Source organism: Triticum aestivum, chromosome 7B (genome assembly GCF_018294505.1).
Source record: "Triticum aestivum cultivar Chinese Spring chromosome 7B, IWGSC CS RefSeq v2.1, whole genome shotgun sequence".
Taxonomy (NCBI): Eukaryota; Viridiplantae; Streptophyta; class Magnoliopsida; order Poales; family Poaceae; genus Triticum; species Triticum aestivum.
Genome location: NC_057813.1, coordinates 633,438,422 through 633,456,808, shown reverse-complemented (window position 1 = coordinate 633,456,808; position 18,387 = coordinate 633,438,422). Strand labels below are relative to the sequence as shown.

The following is an 18,387-nucleotide window of genomic DNA, read 5'->3' as shown; positions in this document are numbered from 1 at the left end:
TCGTGCGGTGCCAAATGTTTCGCTTTCTCTTGGAGCGACGACTGCTGTCGACTCCGTATCCCGTCCGTATCCGCTGCAGCGGCCGGTCCACGCCCACGAGAGCGAGAGCGAAAGCAGAGAGGTCGGTGACCTTCCATTCTTCCGAGCCACCGGAAGCACACAGACGGAGACGGGTTTGCTCGCAGCGTCACCAACAGAGCGGCGTGCAGCTCAAAGAGAGGAAAAAAAACAGAGCGGCGTGATCGGACGGACACGGTTCCGTGCCCCCCCACCGGCCCGACGGCTGCCAGGCCGCGAGCGACGTGGCGCGCGGGCTCCGCTCGTGTGTCAGACCAAACGTACTTCCTTCCTTGGGAGGACTGTGCTGGACCACGGGACTCCACTCGGCGACTCCTGTTCTGTCTGTCAGGAGACGTGAGGGCGCAGAGCAGGAGAAGACGAGGTAAGAAGAGGCGGCGACGTCTCCGCCCTTCTCCCCCACGCCGCCGCCGCCGCCGCCGCCGCCCAACCGCCCGAAGTCAGGTACGCACGGCACGGGCCCTCTCCTCTCTCTCCGGTCTCCAGGCCATGCAATTCGCGCCGCCCAGATCCGGGCACGCTTCCCGCCCCGCGGCACCGCCGCCCATCTCGCGGGACTCTGTTTTTCGTCCCGCTCTGTAAAATAATCCCATCGGCGTGATCGCCGCAAGAGAGGAGTTCTTCCCCACGGAGACGGAACCATTTCTCCGAGGAATCTCGGAAGGAGATGCAGGCATGCACGGACAAGCCCCGCTCTTGATCTCAATCCTTTTCCCTAGTTAATTCTTACCTTTCTCATCTACCTAAGCAATGAGGAGGATCCTCCATTGCTGCCCGGATTCCTTAACCCTCGCGGTTTTAGTGCCATCTTTTCGTTCGTGCCGTCTGAGATTGATGACCTCATGCCACTGCCGGCCGCCATTAAGCTCCACTAAACCCCTTTCCATATAGTATTATTTTACCTCCCTCTTGCACCACATGTCCGTAGGATCCCGTCCCAATTGCTTAGCTTCCGTATGGGATAAAGCTAGCACTACTCTACTACTCTACTAGTACTACGTCGCCGCTGAAGCTTGCACTTCAATATTAGCCACTGCTAAAAGATACTATTATGTACTGTTTATTGTTTCTATATTCTCGATGCTGCGTTGGTAATCACACATTCAACTCCCTTTACCTCCAGGCCGTCCAATTTGCGCCGACGAATATATATCCCCGTCTAAAGCAGATGTCTCTGGCTGAGGCCTCAGAGCGTCGTCCCAATTGCCAGATCAAGATTGGTTGAAATGGCCACTTTTGTGTACACACACACTATGCAGTATACTAGTATAAGTATATATCTTTTCTGCAGTCCACTGTTCCCAGGTCTTGATGTTCGTTTACCTTATCTTCTCGTGTTAGTGGCTATGGTCCTTACAAGTGCAATCCTACTGCTGGGAAGATTTCTTACGCCTCCGCTGGGCATATTCTTTATGTACTTAAGCGAGCGAGATAGCGCCATTGCAAAGCGTACCTATAAATAACCGCCCCTTGTGTTGTGCTTGCAGCTCATCGGCTTCAGGGTGTCATTGGGAGAGAGTGAGCATGAGTGGCCCGAGGCAAGGCTCGTCGCAGCCGCAGTTTATGACTAGCGTCGGGCAGAACAATAACCTCTCGAATGGACCGGGGACTCCTCTCATTGACAGCATAGATGTTGATCAGATTGTTATCCCTGAGGTATGGTATATGTGTTTCTTAGTTCTTGATTGATCTTGGAAGAAAAAGAAAAAAACATATCAGCATGGCCTGCAGCTAATTTTCAAGCTTACTAGTTAGGCCTACTCTTTCCTCCTACAACATAGTTCTCACATGTGCGTCTGATGCAGTGACATGTACAGGATTTGCAGTTTTTTGACCTCATGTGCCGAAATCAGTTTGTTTGCTGAATTTATTTCTGGACAGTAGATACAGATAAGGAAAACTAACCAACAATTGTTTTTTTTGTGCTACTGCAGAAAAATAGCTGGAAGAACTTATTTTCATACATAGGGCCCGGTTTTCTCGTCTCTATCGCTTATATTGATCCTGGCAATTGTAAGATTAGCGGGATTTGTTGTTAATTTTGTTCCGTCTATTCATTCGCTATCGCTTTCAGCTCATGAAAATTAATTTTGTCCATATTGCAGTTGAGACGGACCTACAGGCTGGAGCACAATACAAATATGAGGTGTGTCCTTTATTTCCCTTGTCTCTAGCATATTTTGGGTACTGTCCACCCTATCTTTCCTTTAAAGTTGGGAATTCTATGGGCTGTACTTCCTTCATCTGCCATTCAGCTATCTCGTGATTATATCTACCATTAAGCATGACCATCTTGTTTTGTTGGCAGCTTCTTTGGATCATACTTATCGCGTCATGTGCTGCACTTGTCATTCAATCACTTGCAGCCAGCCTTGGGGTTGTGACTGGTCAGTATTATGAGACATGCAGCACTAGCACTTATCCTTGTTTCGTTGAGCGTATATTGCTAATATTTTTTAAACTTCCGCTGCATGATAGGGAAGCATCTTGCTGAGCACTGCAGGGCTGAATATCCCAAGGTCACAAATTTCATCTTATGGATTCTTGCAGAACTGGCTGTAGTTGCGTGCGACATTCCTGAAGGTACTGAAACGTGCAAATGTTGCATTCTAACGGAACTACAGAGCTACCTGGATTCAGTAGTTCAGCCTTTTCGTCTTATTGCAGATGATGTCATACTATAAAGCAACTCCAAATTTAAAATAGCATTTTGTGATGGGGAAACTGTCAGCTAAAGTTGTAATTTTATCTAACCAGCTTTGGTGGTTGCTTATTCATTTCAGTAATTGGAACCGCTTTCGCTTTGAACATGCTCTTCAAAATTCCGATATGGTGTGGTGTTCTCATAACTGGGCTCAGCACTCTGATGCTCCTGTTCCTGCAACAATATGGGGTAAGAACATGTCCTGTTTATCTCCACAATATTTTTCACCAGCAAATATTTTTCTATGAAGTTTAGTTTTGATTCCAGACGTAATTTATTTTCTTGGAAGAGGCGATCTGTTTGTTTTCACTTGTTATATAACAAAACAAACCAGTATTTAAATGTGCTTTTCTAGCAGTTAGCATACATTAGCAGATCATCAGTATTGTATTAGTTCACAAGCACAAGCACTCTCTATATCTCTCTTGTTGCTCATGTTGCATATTGAATTACTTTGTGCAGGTCCGTAAACTGGAATTTCTGATAGCATTTTTGGTATTCTTGATAGCAACTTGCTTCTTAGTTGAACTTGGGTATTCTAAACCAAATTCTTCAGAAGTTGTGCGAGGCCTTTTTGTTCCTGAAATTAAAGGAGATGGAGCTACAGGTCTTGCTATCTCACTACTTGGTGCTATGGTGATGCCGTAAGCTTCACATCCACCATTTTCCCTCAAATATTTCTATAATTTGTGACATCGGACCTTTTTCATATTTTGATAAAAAAAATGCAGGCACAATCTTTTTCTCCACTCAGCATTGGTACTATCAAGAAAAGTACCACGATCAGTTCATGGGATCAAAGTAATCTATCTTAACTTAACCTAATGAAATTATCTGATATTCGATGTATAACTGATTTTTTTCTATCTGCGTTAATACTCTCTTAATTTGATACCTGATATGTACACCTAATTTGTTTATCCTTGCTGATGTGCCCTACTAAATTAAGATTAAACAATTTATGTGTTCCAACTTCGGAGCATATCTTCGTTACTAATTTCAGAAGTACAAGCATGAAGATGACATACATTTGTTTCCACTTTCTTGCAGGAGGCCTGTAGATTCTATATGATTGAAAGTGCATTTGCCCTCACAGTAGCCTTTCTGATCAACATCTCTATCATATCTGTTAGTGGTGCTGTTTGCAGTGCAGATAATTTGAACCCTGAAGACCGGATGAATTGCAATGATCTAGATCTTAACAAAGCTTCATTCTTGTTAAAGGTTGGTCAGATACTTATGGTGTTTGTATTGTTTTGTAGACTATGTAGTTCATTTTGTGCTAGATACTCCCTCCGTCCGGAATTACTTGTCGCAGAAATGGATGTATCTAGATTATTTTAGTTCTAGAATACATCCATTTTTGTCCATTTATGTGACAAGTAATTCGGGACGGAGGGAGTACTATGGTTTCGGCAGAAGTTTTCTGCTAATTAGATGGACATTTGTTGTAAGACGTTGCTGTATACGTCATGTGCTAAGCTGGGCATTTGCAAAGGTCTTATGCAAACCTCTGTATTTTTCTTATTTTGATAAATATGAAATGCTTTCTGATAAAAGAAGTTATCTCTTACTTTGAGGATTTGGCTTTTACTAATTTTTTGTGGAAGTAGTACTCATGCATTAAGGGCTCCCAAATAGACATTCCATATTGCAGTATACATTCTGATCCCATATCGCTTTCTGCCTATTGTTGTAGAATGTCCTCGGAAATTGGAGCTCAAAGGTGTTCTCTATTGCCTTATTGGCATCTGGCCAGAGTTCTACGATTACAGGAACTTATGCAGGACAATATGTCATGCAGGTTTTGTATCTCTTCTATTACTATTCTTCATTGTTAGCCATATGTTGCAATCTGCAAAGCTTACTGGCACACCATATCTTGTTCTAATGCATGAAGGCTCAAAATATATCACGAATGCTAATTGCCGGGGTGACAAACTGACCATGTTGTGTGATTGTTAACGACATTTAGTACCTTATTGAGCTTTATGTAGGTTTGACGTTGAAAGTAATTATTAGAATAAATATTATGTTTTGAATGTATTCCCGTATTGATGTTCCATTTTTTCTTGTTTAAATAAATTGTGAATAAAATGAGCAGGAAAGTTAGAAAACTTGGTGTATCTACCATTGGTATTGGAGGCTTAATTAAGCTAAACTAGATTGTGGATAAAATGTGTAGAGATGGTAGTAAGCTTCAGGCAAAATATAAGACTGAGATTGCCCTGCTTTTTTCTTCCAAGTCTTTTATCTGTATAATGAAAAATATCAGATTCCAGTTATATGAATTGTCATCTAATAGAGGTTGACCTTTACTCTTTTCTTACACCAGGGGTTTCTGGATCTTCGGATGACACCCTGGTTACGAAACCTTCTAACTAGGTCCCTGGCAATTGTGCCTAGTCTGATTGTGTCACTAATTGGCGGTTCCTCAGCAGCTGGGAAGTTGATTATCATTGCATCAGTAATCACTTAAACTCTGTTCTTAACATCACATTGCTGACGATCTTTGCTTCGGTGCACTGCACATGCAGTCACACTGTTCATTTCCTAGGTCTACTTCTAATTAATTCCCTACTGCTGTATGCAGATGATCCTGTCATTTGAACTTCCTTTTGCTCTGGTACCGCTCCTTAAATTCACCAGCAGCAAAACAAAGATGGGGCCACACACAAATTCAAGATTCGTAAGTCGTTCATCGCATAGTTTGGATATACACAGTGATGCTGCAGCAATCCAATTATACTCATAATAGCGCGTCCAATTTCCATCCCGATGCAGATTTCCGTGCTCACATGGGCGATCGGCTCCTTCATCATGGTCATCAACATCTACTTCCTGATAACGAGCTTCGTCAGGCTGCTTCTTCACAGCGGACTATCCACCGTCTCCCAGGTGTTCTCCGGGATATTTGGGTTCCTCGGCATGCTGATATACATCGCCGCGATCCTCTACCTCGTCTTCAGGAAGAACAGGAAGTGTACCTTGCCGTTGCTCGAGTGCGACGCGAAGCTTGGGGACGCAGGCCACACCGAGGGAGAAGGTTCTCTGGGTCATCTTCCGCGAGAGGACATCTCCAGCATGCAGCTTCCTCATCAGCGCCCTGCGTCTGATTTGGACTAGCCGAAGTAGCCGCAGCGAGGAAACTAGATATGTTTGTGGTCATGGTGATGATGCAGTAGCTGCATAACTGAAGAAGTTAGGTGTCATCCGGTATTGATGTAGATAACCGAAGTGATTTTATAGTGGCCGAATTAAAATCTTTCTTGCGGAAATGGATAGTTGGTATAGTTGCCAATAACTTTCGATGGTACTATCGATTGGAGACAAGTGGGTCTATATTATATCTAGAAAGAGAAAAAGAATGAATTTCATCTGCTCGCGACACGCTTTATCCAAGTTAACAGAAATGGTCTGACTATGCAGTGGCGGAGCTTCGAAGAAAATGCTGGGTGGGCCAACTCAAAGAAAAGCACAACTATCCAGTCTGCAACTATCCATGAGATTTTCATTGGTGCTTTTCTGTATGGTCTTTGGCTTGTGTGAGCATCGTATTTGCTTATACGCGTACCCTATAGCTGGTGACCCAGCAAATGACTGGAGGTTTCGCCATTTTGCAAGACAAGAAGAAGGCTTGCCGATGCAATTTGTAGAATTAAAGAATAGTTGAGCGAAAAATATCAGGCCAAGGGATTCAGAATTTGGGAAAAGAAATTAGGTTATATCTCTACTTCTAATGTCTAAGGTTGAATAGTATCCATGGTTTATTTTCGTCCCACCACTTTCAACCGTTTTATTTTGCTTTCTTTTTCGTCCCCACCCTCATCCCACCGGTTTATTTTCGCGTCACCCTCTCACACAACGAAAAAAACTGAACGGATCAGAACTTTTCATACTGACGCAAGTTATTTGATAATTTCTTTATGTGAAAGAATCAATCACGATCAATTTCTAAAGATCAAACCACACAACGAAAAAAACTAAATGGATCAGAACTTTTCATACTGACACAAGTTATTTAATAATTTCTTTATGTGAAAGAATCAATCACGATCAATCTCTAAAGATCAAACCTAAATTAGTTAACCTTATCTTAAATCGCTCAATCACATTAATTAAGAAACAAATAACTGATTTAAAGCCGCAATCTCTTCCGAGAGTAATGAGGTATGCAATCCCCTCTTTCCATGTTTCGGCCTAAAAAAAAGGACGACACACCTTCCTCCTTCCTCCTCGCACTTCCTCTTGATACACGCACCCGGTGCACTAACAGGTCCTCCTCCACCACTATCCCGTGCATCCTATGGTGCCTCCTTTGTTCGCAGCACCGTGCGCTCCGGAACCCTAACCAGGCCATCGCCGCTCTCTGTATTCCTCATGTGCTTCTCCCCGGTTGCCACATCCTCTTCCTAGATGCACTTTGTGTGCCATCATGGAGACAGGTCGCCGATCCGCTGCAGCCGGACATGCCTGGTCTCTACCAACGAAGGATCACACCCCAATCCCAAGGCCCGCTGCCCTGGAGGAAAGTGTCGGAGAAGCCTGCCATTAGTTGAACGTGATGTGTGGCCGCCACCTCCTCTTCTCCACCAACCCAACCCTTGCAGATCGACGTGGCCAGCCGCAGAAGATGTCGGATCGCACGTTAGAATCTCCGTCACACTCACATCCGAGGGGATCCCGGGGACGCGCGAGGGCGGGAGCCATGCAAGGTGCCACGACAGTGGTTGTGCAGGGAGCAGAGGCGAGGAGGAAGGCGATGGAGCATGGGGGTCAGTGCAACACACGAGTGGGCGGCTGCGGCGGTATAGAAGGACCTTGGATAGGTGGTGTTGGTGGGGGGCGGTGGTGTTGGTGGGGGGCGGCGGTGCAGTCGAGGAGGGCACGGAGGTCCTCTGAAACAACTCACCACATACTCTTTGACTATTGCCGCATCACGCACTTCAGGTGTGGCATCGAGGTTGGGGACGGTGTGAGCCGCCACTCCATTTGGGAAGTTAGGCCATTTGCGCCCGCGCTGATCACACACTAGGACACGGTGCACCTCCTGCTCCTGTCGATGAAGTGGAACCACCGACATGGTGGCGTCTTCTGTGGGAAACGCCCGGCGATCAGCCGATCTGTGCGTTCGGCCAGTACTGAACTTAACCCTCATCTTGTAGGCTGAAAGGTCACAAACGGGGGGCCATGCTGTCTTGGATCCCCTACCTAGAATCCCTGAACCTCTAATTCCCTATAACTCTGAAACCTTTCACTTGTAGCCAGTGCCAGCACTCCTCGGCACTACTGCTTGAATATGGTGTTGTACTATTTATGTCATAGTCTGCAACGATAACATATTGCTCTCATGTCTTTAGTTTGATCTGTATTAATTCAAAAGATTAATCATAGATTGTTGGTTGTTAGCCACGTGAAAGTTAATGGGAGAAGAAGGATCCATGAGTAGTATTTTTTTCCTTTCACAAATTAGTCAGATGTTAATGAACGTCCACGGCCACAGCTTACAGAAGCTCAGCGACCAACCGCGTTCCATGTTCGCGCGCGGTTTAAATGCGGCTATGGTGACAGTGGTGTCCGAGTTGGTGGAGGTCGTCCTCTGCTATTTGACTGGCTCTCTACGTATCCCTCGTCGTTTATTCTTCTTTGATATCCTCGCCGCGAGCATGTCTTCGTTTGAAACCTTGCGGGGATAAGGTACCTCATCATTGTCGACGTGGCGCTCGTCCTGCACACACCCGACATCACCACGGAGGAGGCTATGCGGAGGAAAGTCAACAAGCAGCATCATAGGGGGAGTGGACCATGCTGAACGACCTGAGTTCATCGCCCTGCAGGTTACACTTGAAGCGGTCTGCTCTTCCTCCACGCATAGGTGCCGCATCATACTCACTCCACTTGTGTGTTTTAACGGAGAACAGATCATGCAGATATGTGGTCTCGTCTCTTGAGCCTCGTACTCGGGAGTGGAGTAAGATGTACTTAGGTCCAAGAGAATTTACCTTGATGTTGATTTAAGTTTTTCTTCATGACCAACATCTCACATTTGAATGTTTTGCAATATATAGATTTCTATACTGCTATATAGTATACGAGTAACTTATAATATGGACCGTTGGATAGTTTCAATCCAATGGCTCACATTTGTTTACTCGGGTAGTGCTGCAATATATACCGTTGGATAAAAAGATCCTACAGCTGTCATTCCAGGGATTCGCGGTGGTGCAGCCTGCTCCTGCATGCGCACATGGCATAGCCTGGTACTGAGCATGTGATATGTGGAGCCCATCTTGCATTTTTCGAGTGAACTCTGCCTGATCCTCTGCACAACCTGCAAAGGCAAGAAAAGGCCAGCTTGGTAAATGTCGTTTCTTTCTTTGGACGGCCGTGCTAGGCAAAATATTAACCACGGATGCACTGCTGCGTCGGGGATGGGAGAACAACTATTTTTGCCCTCTCTGCGAAAGGAATCTTGAAACCCCAACACACCTGCTATTGGAGTGTCCCTGGTCCAGATATGCCTGGGAGAAGATTGCACAACTCACACACAGTCCGGCATTACTACTGGCATCATGGGACAGCTTGGTCTCCATCAAAGCATGGCTGGTAGCTTGCCATGGCAAGGCACGAGAAGACAGCAAGAAGGGGACCTTGTCCATCATTCAACTTACGGCATGGGAGATATGGCAAGAAAGGAACAGGCGTATTTTTCAACAAGAATACCTGGACAGGGAGCGCTTCATAGAGAAAGTAAGAGAGGAGATACGGCTTTGGAACATGGCAGGAGCGGGCATTCCTTTTGACCCGGGCTGATTTCTTTCTTCCTGTGAAATTCTGTTTCTTTTTTCCTTGCTTTTGCTTTCTGCTTTTTGGTCGAGCTCCCTCGCCGTCTATTCATCTTGTGTACGCTTGTAGCTCGACCGTTCCTCTCTCTAATCAATGAATTTGGTAGGCGATACTACCAACATTCAAAAAAAAAAAAGAATGCTTCAACTCTCCACAATTTGGCTGGATAATAAAAAATACACACCTACTTGCGTTCACGTGTTCGCCACAAAAAATATGTCCCGCCGGTCCATCTGCCAATATAATTTTCATTTCTTATTTTTTGGATTATGTACTTCTCTAAAGTAAATTAAGTTTACTTTTCTTCTATTACATTGCTTATCAATTTATATTTAAAGCAATATGTTCACATAGTTCAATATATGTTATTCCCACCAAAAGATATTTATATTTCATACTTTCCAAACTATGTACATCATATAGACATAATATGAATAGATGACTTTCTGTATTATCAAAATCAATAATTGAACAAATATATGTTGATTTCATTAAGGAACACATGTGTCCTAGGTAAAGTGTGAACCACATATCTGAGAACATCCCAAAATAATTTATAATCATTTTCATGTTTAGGTTCAAGATGAATGAGTTGTGTTTATTTTAATATTTAAAATATTCTCTGTAACTATTGTCAGCATTTATGTTGAGCTTGTGTACCATTCGCATCTTTCTGAAAGGATAATCGAAAGAGTATAACACAAGTATAGGATAAAGAGTTGAATTGTTTATTTCGGCGTTTTATTGACACCGTGCGCTAACTGGGGTAAAGGGCATGTCAAAAAATCTCTAAATAAAATGACAAACAAAAAGAAATTTAACAACTAACTTAGATGTTGAATTAAGGGAAAACCTACATGTCACATCCTAAAAAGAAAACATTTTAGTAAGTTTTGTCCGTTGTCCGATTCGGATCCAGCGGCCACAACTTCACAATCCTCGCCATTTTGGTGTTGTGCTTCTTCTTTCTGGAACCATCGCCCAACGTAGACCAAACAATGTACCGCTCCACCCTCTGCTCTGCTCGAGTCCACCTCCTCTGCCCCCTAGACCACTTTCTAAACCTTGCCAGATTCGACCACCGGCGAGCTCGCAGCACCCCCATTGCACCTGAACCCATCAAACCATGCCTCCCCTCCACCGACAACGATGTTGTCGCATCGTCCCCAGGTTCAAGTCACTCCTGGCTCGGCCTCACCGGCATACATGTCTCGGCATCACACACTTGATGAAATCGATTGGTCTGATGTGCAATTTCACGCAACTGATAAATACCAAAAATCTTTAAATTATTTATTTATCAGTTTTATTATAATAGTCGCAAACCATTTTTTGGAACATTCATTGAAAAGTGAAAATGTTGTGTGAGTCATGCCCTGCCGAGTTATTCATTATTTTTGTGCATGATTAAGTATTGACGTGCAAAGCCCGTGCAACTAACTAGTAGTGTTAGTTCATCAATAAATTGAACTGTAAAGCTAGCTCTGTTGAATACTAGCATCCGTGCACTTTTCTTGTGGTGTATGTGTTTTTCAAATAATTGAGCAATGTTAACTGTATGGTGGTGAATATTTTTCTACAGTTCAAAGAGTGGAAAGTAATGCTTTCAATATGAAAATGATGAAATATGTAACTTTGCTTGACACAAGCAACTTTAAGGTTTCAAATGGGTCTGTTATATATTGAGCCTTGCACATCAGTTTAAACAATGGAGGGCTGAGGTTATCTTTTAGTCAGGTAAATTGATGATATGTGCCAAATTATACATGATATGATTGGTACTTCCTCCGTTCCTAAATATAAGTCTTTTTATAGATTCCAATAAAGGACTACATACGGAGCAAAATGAGTGAATTTACACTCTAAAATATATCTATATACATTTGTATGTAGTTTGTATTGAAATTTCTAAAAAGACTTATATTTAGAAACGGATGAAGTACTTTTTTCTTGATGTATATTATTAATAAGCTCTCATAAATATGATTTATCAATTTGTAGTAATACATCACATGCAAGATTACTCGTTCCCGGTGTGTTATAATTAACTGCAATTTAAAGTATTTTGACTGCTACGTTATGGATATGGCAGGTTATGCTATACAATATGTTTTATGAAGGTTGCGCACAAAGTAAGAAAATACTACTTTCATTATAAAATTTAGAGACATTATAACTATGCACTATAGGAGCTCTGTCACACTCTTCATGTTCCACACCATCCGATTTTGTCCTCTTGATGTTTCTGGCCATCAGATGCACTTCAATCCTGACGGAGCCACGAACTGAAGTAGGAGTGCTACGGGCTGCTGCTCCGGTAGAAAAATCGCTGGCTTGTGACTGATCTAACAATTTTTCAGTCGTCGGCATCAATTGCTTACAATATTAGCATATCATGATCTAAAGAAGAGTGTCTTTGTAGATTTGCTTAGCTAACACTGGATGCTCTTTGGAGGATAGGACCAAATCGCCCATTGATGCTTCATTTCGAGAAGTCAATGTACAGTTTTCCACGGTGATTTTGATAGATGATGCAATTGAAAATATGTTATCTTTATCTTTGGAGGAGGTTCATTTCTCTTTGATATGAGAAGTTCATTGGTTTATACCTAGGTGCAAAGTACGAGATGTATGGTTATACATGCAACTATATAACAAGTGGTTTTCATTATTATTTTGAAACTAATATTATTGCGTAATTATTTAGTAACACTCTATATTTCTTGAATCAGTTGTTTGACCGGTTTGACAAGATTTAACCAAAATTCAAAAAAACAACATAAATTAGAGCATATCTTTTTTTCCTTTTACAATTTTGTCATTTCAAAAATTGTCCTAAACCCTAAACCCGGGACTTAAAACGTCAGAAACTCTATGCTAAACAGTAAAAACTAAGGGTTTAAACCATAAAACCTAACCCTAAACTCTGAAATCTAAACCCTAGCACTAAACGCTAAAAACGTCTAAAAAACATCTAAAACGCCCAAAAACTCTATTTTCCCTTTGGAATTTTGTGATTTTAAAAAATTGAAGAAACGGAAAACTTGTTGTTTTGAAGAATTAATCTTTTTGTTCTGCAAATTTTGATATATTATATGTATTTTTCTAAATTAGGATGATTTAGTTATGATTTTTTCAAGTTTGAAAATTGCCCTATAGTCCCGGTTTGTGTCTCCAACCGGGACTATAGGTTAGACCCCTTTAGTGCCGGTTCGTGGCATGAACCGGTACTAAAGGTTGGCCCTTTAGTACCGGTTTGTGCCACAAACCGGGACTAAAGGGGCTCGTGGGGCCCCGGCCTGACGCCAGCCTGCCACCACCCCTTTAGTACCGGTTCGTGGCACAAACCGGTACTAAAGGTTCAACATGAACCGACACTAATGCATAGCCGTTCGAACCGGTACTAATGATACCATTAGTACCGGGCCAAAATCGAACCGGGACTAATGTGTCTCACATAAGGTCCTTTTTCTACTAGTGAGAAGCTGCACACATTTATTATGGCTTCACGGACTTTTGAGCTTATGTAAAGTGAGTAATGTCAATCCTTGCTGTTTTGTTGAGATCATCCTACCATGAGCTCGCCTTGATTGATTTTAGTAGGTCGGTGCAATACTGGTTCAAAGACAAAAATATTAAGCTCTTGGGGACTTGGATGTTGGAGAGGTGACTAGGCTGGTTTTTTCTTTTATAACTCAAGACCTTACAACAGTAGGTGATTGGAAAAAAACTTATATGTTTCGCACAATAAAGAACATATCATAGTAAGAAAGTCAACATGAAAATTTAGTAAATAATGCCCTTGACCTAGAGATATATAAGAAAAGATTGATGTTGAACTATTATAATATGTATCCTCATAGCAACAGGCAACTAACATAGTGACATGGCCGTCGAGATGCAACATGGGGAAAGGGAGTTCGAGGGAGCATGCACTAGGGCGGAGACACCATCACAATCTTGGAGGGGACGCTTGAGAGCTGGGTTGGTAGCTGGAGGAGGGGCGGCGGGTGAGTAATGCTAGCAAGTGGGGGCAAGGAAGGTTGATGGTGCTAGATCGTGTAGGAGGTAACTTGAAATGTTCAGCAACATTATTTTATTCCAGTACAACAGTTTAACTAAGTCTATCATTCACATGAGATTATGTGGGATGTGGGATGTCCACTTGTCCCATCAAAAATTATATGGACACATGTGGGCCCCCCACTTATCTTATGCAACCGATGTGGATGTGGATGGGGCTGGCGTTGTATGTTCAGTTACGGTGCCTGAGCACAATAATTTTCCTACTTTGGGTAATGTAGCAAATTACATTTCATTAGAGATGGCTCTGCAACAAATTGCATGAGAGAGCGGTTCATATATTTTTCAAATGTCATCAATTTTTTAGTTAGGATAGAAGGGTAAATGCATTTATTGGTTGCTTCAAGAGTTAATAACGGACATGAAGGTGCATCAATTCCATCATTCCATGCCCAACAACGGATATAATATTTTTGTTTGGTGGTAATGCATGATATTCAACTATATGTTACAACATGACAATGGCTTATGAGACATCAGATCTGCCTTCTTGGCTCGGGTGCATCATGTATGGCGCACACCTCCTCTCTTATTGGCGGTGGCAAATCGACACAAACACGTGAGAGCGGGGCGGTTGGCGGGGGCTCCTCCTAGCGGTCTATGGGAAGTACGGTGTGAAAGGAGATAGGGCCCCATGGAGAAGGCGAGGTGACCTTCATCCGGTTTTTAAGGAGAGGGCTCCAGTGAGAAATGTTCTCCTATGGCAAAAATCCAAGAGGGAAGGGAGGGTCCTACATGAAAGGAAATGGTGGGCCATTGTGTGTTTTGTTTTAATTGGGCTAGCATGTTGGAGATAAAATGGCGGATAGTCCGTACAATCATATTTCTCCCCACATGTGATCTGGATTTAGGGGTGTCTAGACTGTTGAATTTGGGGAGTCTCACACGTAAGAGAGAGAAATCAATTTAGACCTTGAAGACAACCATAATCATTTGTTTGATTCACTATAGCCCGTAGCAGCGCACAAGTATTTTACTAGTATGTTATAGAGACTCGCAATTGCAAGGGAATCGAAGATGCTCGATTGCTTTTTACCTGGGTCGCCGGCTGGAACGCTACTAGCTGTGACGCTGCTGGCTTGGATCGACTAGTATTAGCCCGAATAGACGATGCATGCATGGTTACTGGACTGGGCTAAAAAGCATAGGTATTAATTTTTCTGCCACAATCCTGGGCGGGCCATGGTCCAGGTTGGCCCCAACTAAGTTCCGCCCCTGCGACTATGTCACATCTACAGTAGATATGAAATAATACCTCACATCTAACGTGACGTCATGGCCCCTCCCTTGCCCTTGACAACGATTGATTCCTTCCTCCCGTTGACAACTTCATACCCCCAGCATGTTTGCTTGTTTTGTCCCGGTTGTTTGTTTGTTTGTCGCAGCCCAGCCCACCCCCATCCACTGCCCCCAACAGCCCTTATGGACAAAGGCCCTAAAATTTAACGCGGGCCTTCTATTCCTGGACAAATGTCTTACTTGTCAAACAAACTTGGACGGGGAAAAGGTGGGAAAAAAAATCCAGACATGGTTTAGGAGGGGAATATTTTGCACGTTAGCCCTTTGGTTTTCTTGTGTTTCTAGTATGATTGGTTTTTCTTTTTTGTTTAGTTTTTGTGTGTCTTACTCTTACATGGTGGCATTCTAAGCATGTGTTTTCTTCAGCTATTTCTCAAGGTACCAAAATCTGGAAATGTCAAATCAATGCTCTAGCTGTCATCAACCTAAGGGATTTTGTTGTAGATCAGATAGGAGAACGAGAGCATTCAAAGCATTGATGGCTGAAGGTTTTGAAGAATTAATAGTAATTGTTTAAAAATTTTACAACCTTATTTTGCTTGTGTTTTTCAATGCATTTAAAAAAATCCCAAGAAGATCTTATGTGGTGCCCTGCTTTTTAGAGAAACTTTGAATATCCATGATCTTTTCATGGAAGCTCGGAGTGCTCATGGTCGAAGTTACGAATTTTTTTATAGAGAAGCACAATGCAAAGACCTACATCTGCGGCGAGGTTTTTGATCCTGTTGCTTGGGGTAACTTATTAAACGTTGAGGTGTTTGATGAGGGAGGGTCAAAAGATGGATGATTACAATCCGGGTATAACTTGTGTCTTCATTTTTCACAGCCTTTTTTTTCTTCTTTTTATTTTTTACTATTTATATAGAATAACCTTTTTTTAAAAGATCCATGGGTTTTTTTCCTGTTCTCACAGGCATAATGCTAGTACTCGACGATGTGTGTGTTATATTTCAAGATATTATCTTCACAGACAGGCGTAGACTTGCACATGATGTTGTGGGAGGACTTGTTGACACTCTTACAAGGTGGCACATGGTTGACCACGACCTTCTTAATAAAGAAAATGGGGCCCCTATCGGTGATTGTTTAGTCACATGCTGGCCAATGAAGACACTGAAGATCATCAACTATGAAAGATCATGGATGTCGCCTAGAGGGGGGTGAATAGGCGCTTTAAAATAATTACGGTTTAGGCTTGAACAAATGCGGAATAAACCTAGCGGTTAATTTGTCAAACACAAAACCTACAACAACTAGGCTCACTTATGTGCACCAACAACTTATGCTAAGCAAGATAGACTACAAGGTGATAGAAATATATATGACAAGAAACAATATGGCTATCACAAAGTAAAGTGCATAAGTAAAGGGCTCGGGTAAGAATAACCGAGGCACGCAGAGACGACGATGTATCCCGAAGTTCACACCCTTGCGGATGCTAATCTCCGTTTGGAGCGGTGTGGAGGCACAATGCTCCCCAAGAAGCCACCAGGGCCACCGTAATCTCCTCACGCCCTCACACAATGCAAGATGCCATGATTCCACTAAGGGACCCTTGAGGGCGGTCACTGAACCCGTACAAATGGCAACTCTTGGGGGCGGTCACCGAACCCGTACACTTTGGCAACCCTTCGGGGCGGTCACCGGTACCCGTCAAATTGCTCGGGGCGATCTCCACAACCTAATTGGAGACCCCGACGCTTGCCCGGAGCTTTACACCACAATGATTGAGCTCCGAACAACACCAACCGTCTAGGGCGCCAAGGCACCCAAGAGGAACAAGCTCTCGGGTGCCCAAACACCCAAGAGTAATAAGCTTCTCAACTTGAAACTTCCGCGTATCACCGTGGAGAACTCAAACTGATGCACCAAATGCAATGGCAAGGGCACATGGAGTGCCCAAGTCCTTCTCTCCCAAATCCCATCGAAGCAACTAATGCTAGGGAGGAAAATGAGAGGAAGAACAAGAAGGAGAACACCAAGAACTCCAAGATCTAGATCCAAGGGGTTCCCCTCAAGTAGAGGAGAAAGTGATTGGTGGAAATGTGGATCTGGATCTCCTCTCTCTTTTCCCTCAAAAACTAGCAAGAATACATGGAGGGATTGAGAGTTAGCAAGCTCAAAGAAGGTCAACAATGGGGAAGAACTCGAGCTCAAAGGATAAGGTTCAATGGGGAAGAAGACCCCCTTTTATAGGTGGGGAAAAATCCAACCGTTATGCTCACAGCTCGCACAAAGCGGTACTACCGCTCCAAGGAGCGGTACTACCGCTAGGGCGGTAGTACCCCTTTGAAAAACAACAGCGAGGAGGCAAAAGTCCAGTAGAACCGCCGGAGAGGTACTACCGCTCGTCTTCATGGTACTACCGCTCGACCTCACGGTACTACCGCAAATGGTAGCGGTACTACTGCTTGCGAGCGGTACTAAAAAAATACTTCCATGCCTACTTCCGCTGAGCAAAACACGAGATTTTGGTCCGGAGTGGTACTACCGCTTAGGAGCCGCGGTAGTACTGCTCTGGAGCGGTACTACCGCTCAGGAGCCGCGGTAGTACCGCTCTGGAGCAGTAGTAAAAAATTACATCCGCTCTAGTCGCGGTAGTACCGCTGTAGCCTTTACCAAAACAACCACAACTTTTGCAAATGGACTCCGAATTCAACGAAAACAAGTTTGTTGGAAAGCTAACGACATGGGCTAACACAATCTTGATAGAAATAAAGAATAAGCAAATGAGAAAAGGCCCATAATAAAAAGGTGAGAACCCTCCTCGAATAAGACCGGTAAAACCTCCAACACCGAAAACATCATAGAAGACGCATGCGAACTCTATTTTTGATGAACTCAAGCTTATCATCAAGATGACCATAAGCTCTAAGACTCACAAAGATAACCAAAAAAGAACCAAGAAACATGATGCAAGGATGCAATGGTTTGAGCTCTCTACTAATGATACGATCAAGCTACCAACTTGAGAGCCCCCCTTGATAGTACGGCAAACGATCCTATAACCCGGTCTCCCAACTACCACCACGAGACCGGTAAAATAGACAACCTATCAAGGGCAAACCTTTGCCTTGCACATGGTCCACTTGAGCTAGCTGAAGACGATCTTGACTCCCTCAAGTTGGACCACCTTTCTTGATTGCGTTGGCTCGATGAAGACTAGATGATTGCTCCCCCATAGTCCACTATGGGTGAGCCACTCTTAGGCACATCTTCACAAGTCCATTGACACCACAATGGATGGAAAGATTCAAGCACTTGATCTCTTCGTGATGCTCCACTTGAACTTGCACACATCAATCTTGATGACGATCACCACTTGATATCATTCTTTCCATGGGTTGTATGATATCTTCTCCTTGAAGCAAGCCCAT

At 43.4% G+C, this 18,387-nt stretch overlaps 1 protein-coding gene across 6 annotated transcripts; it reads left to right on the top strand.

Annotated features, from left to right (window-relative positions):
- The first annotated feature begins 234 nt into the window (after positions 1-234).
- On the top strand, positions 235-6,165 carry LOC123157470 (metal transporter Nramp3). 6 transcript variants are annotated; one of them, XM_044575765.1, is made up of 15 exons: positions 244-522; positions 1,202-1,350; positions 1,566-1,734; positions 2,013-2,091; positions 2,184-2,224; positions 2,387-2,465; positions 2,557-2,661; positions 2,862-2,971; positions 3,245-3,426; positions 3,514-3,583; positions 3,833-4,006; positions 4,482-4,586; positions 5,118-5,249; positions 5,376-5,471; positions 5,567-6,165. In XM_044575765.1, the coding sequence occupies exons 3-15, from the start codon at positions 1,603-1,605 to the stop codon at positions 5,906-5,908; spliced, it is 1,647 nt and encodes a 548-aa protein (XP_044431700.1). In that variant the 5' UTR covers positions 244-522; positions 1,202-1,350; positions 1,566-1,602; the 3' UTR covers positions 5,909-6,165. The 6 variants fall into 6 exon arrangements, with proteins under 6 accessions (XP_044431699.1, XP_044431700.1, XP_044431703.1 ...); XM_044575764.1 differs by lacking the exon at positions 1,202-1,350 and having other exon boundaries at positions 235-522; XM_044575768.1 differs by lacking the exons at positions 244-522; positions 1,202-1,350 and adding an exon at positions 650-751.
- The last annotated feature ends 12,222 nt before the right edge of the window (positions 6,166-18,387 follow it).

Excerpts from the sequence above, each read along its gene's own strand:
- LOC123157470 (XM_044575763.1), top strand. Across the intron at positions 1,735-2,012 it reads ATCAGATTGTTATCCCTGAG|AAAAATAGCTGGAAGAACTT; the intron begins GTATGGTATATG and ends GTGCTACTGCAG. Across the intron at positions 2,466-2,556 it reads CAGCCTTGGGGTTGTGACTG|GGAAGCATCTTGCTGAGCAC; the intron begins GTCAGTATTATG and ends GCTGCATGATAG.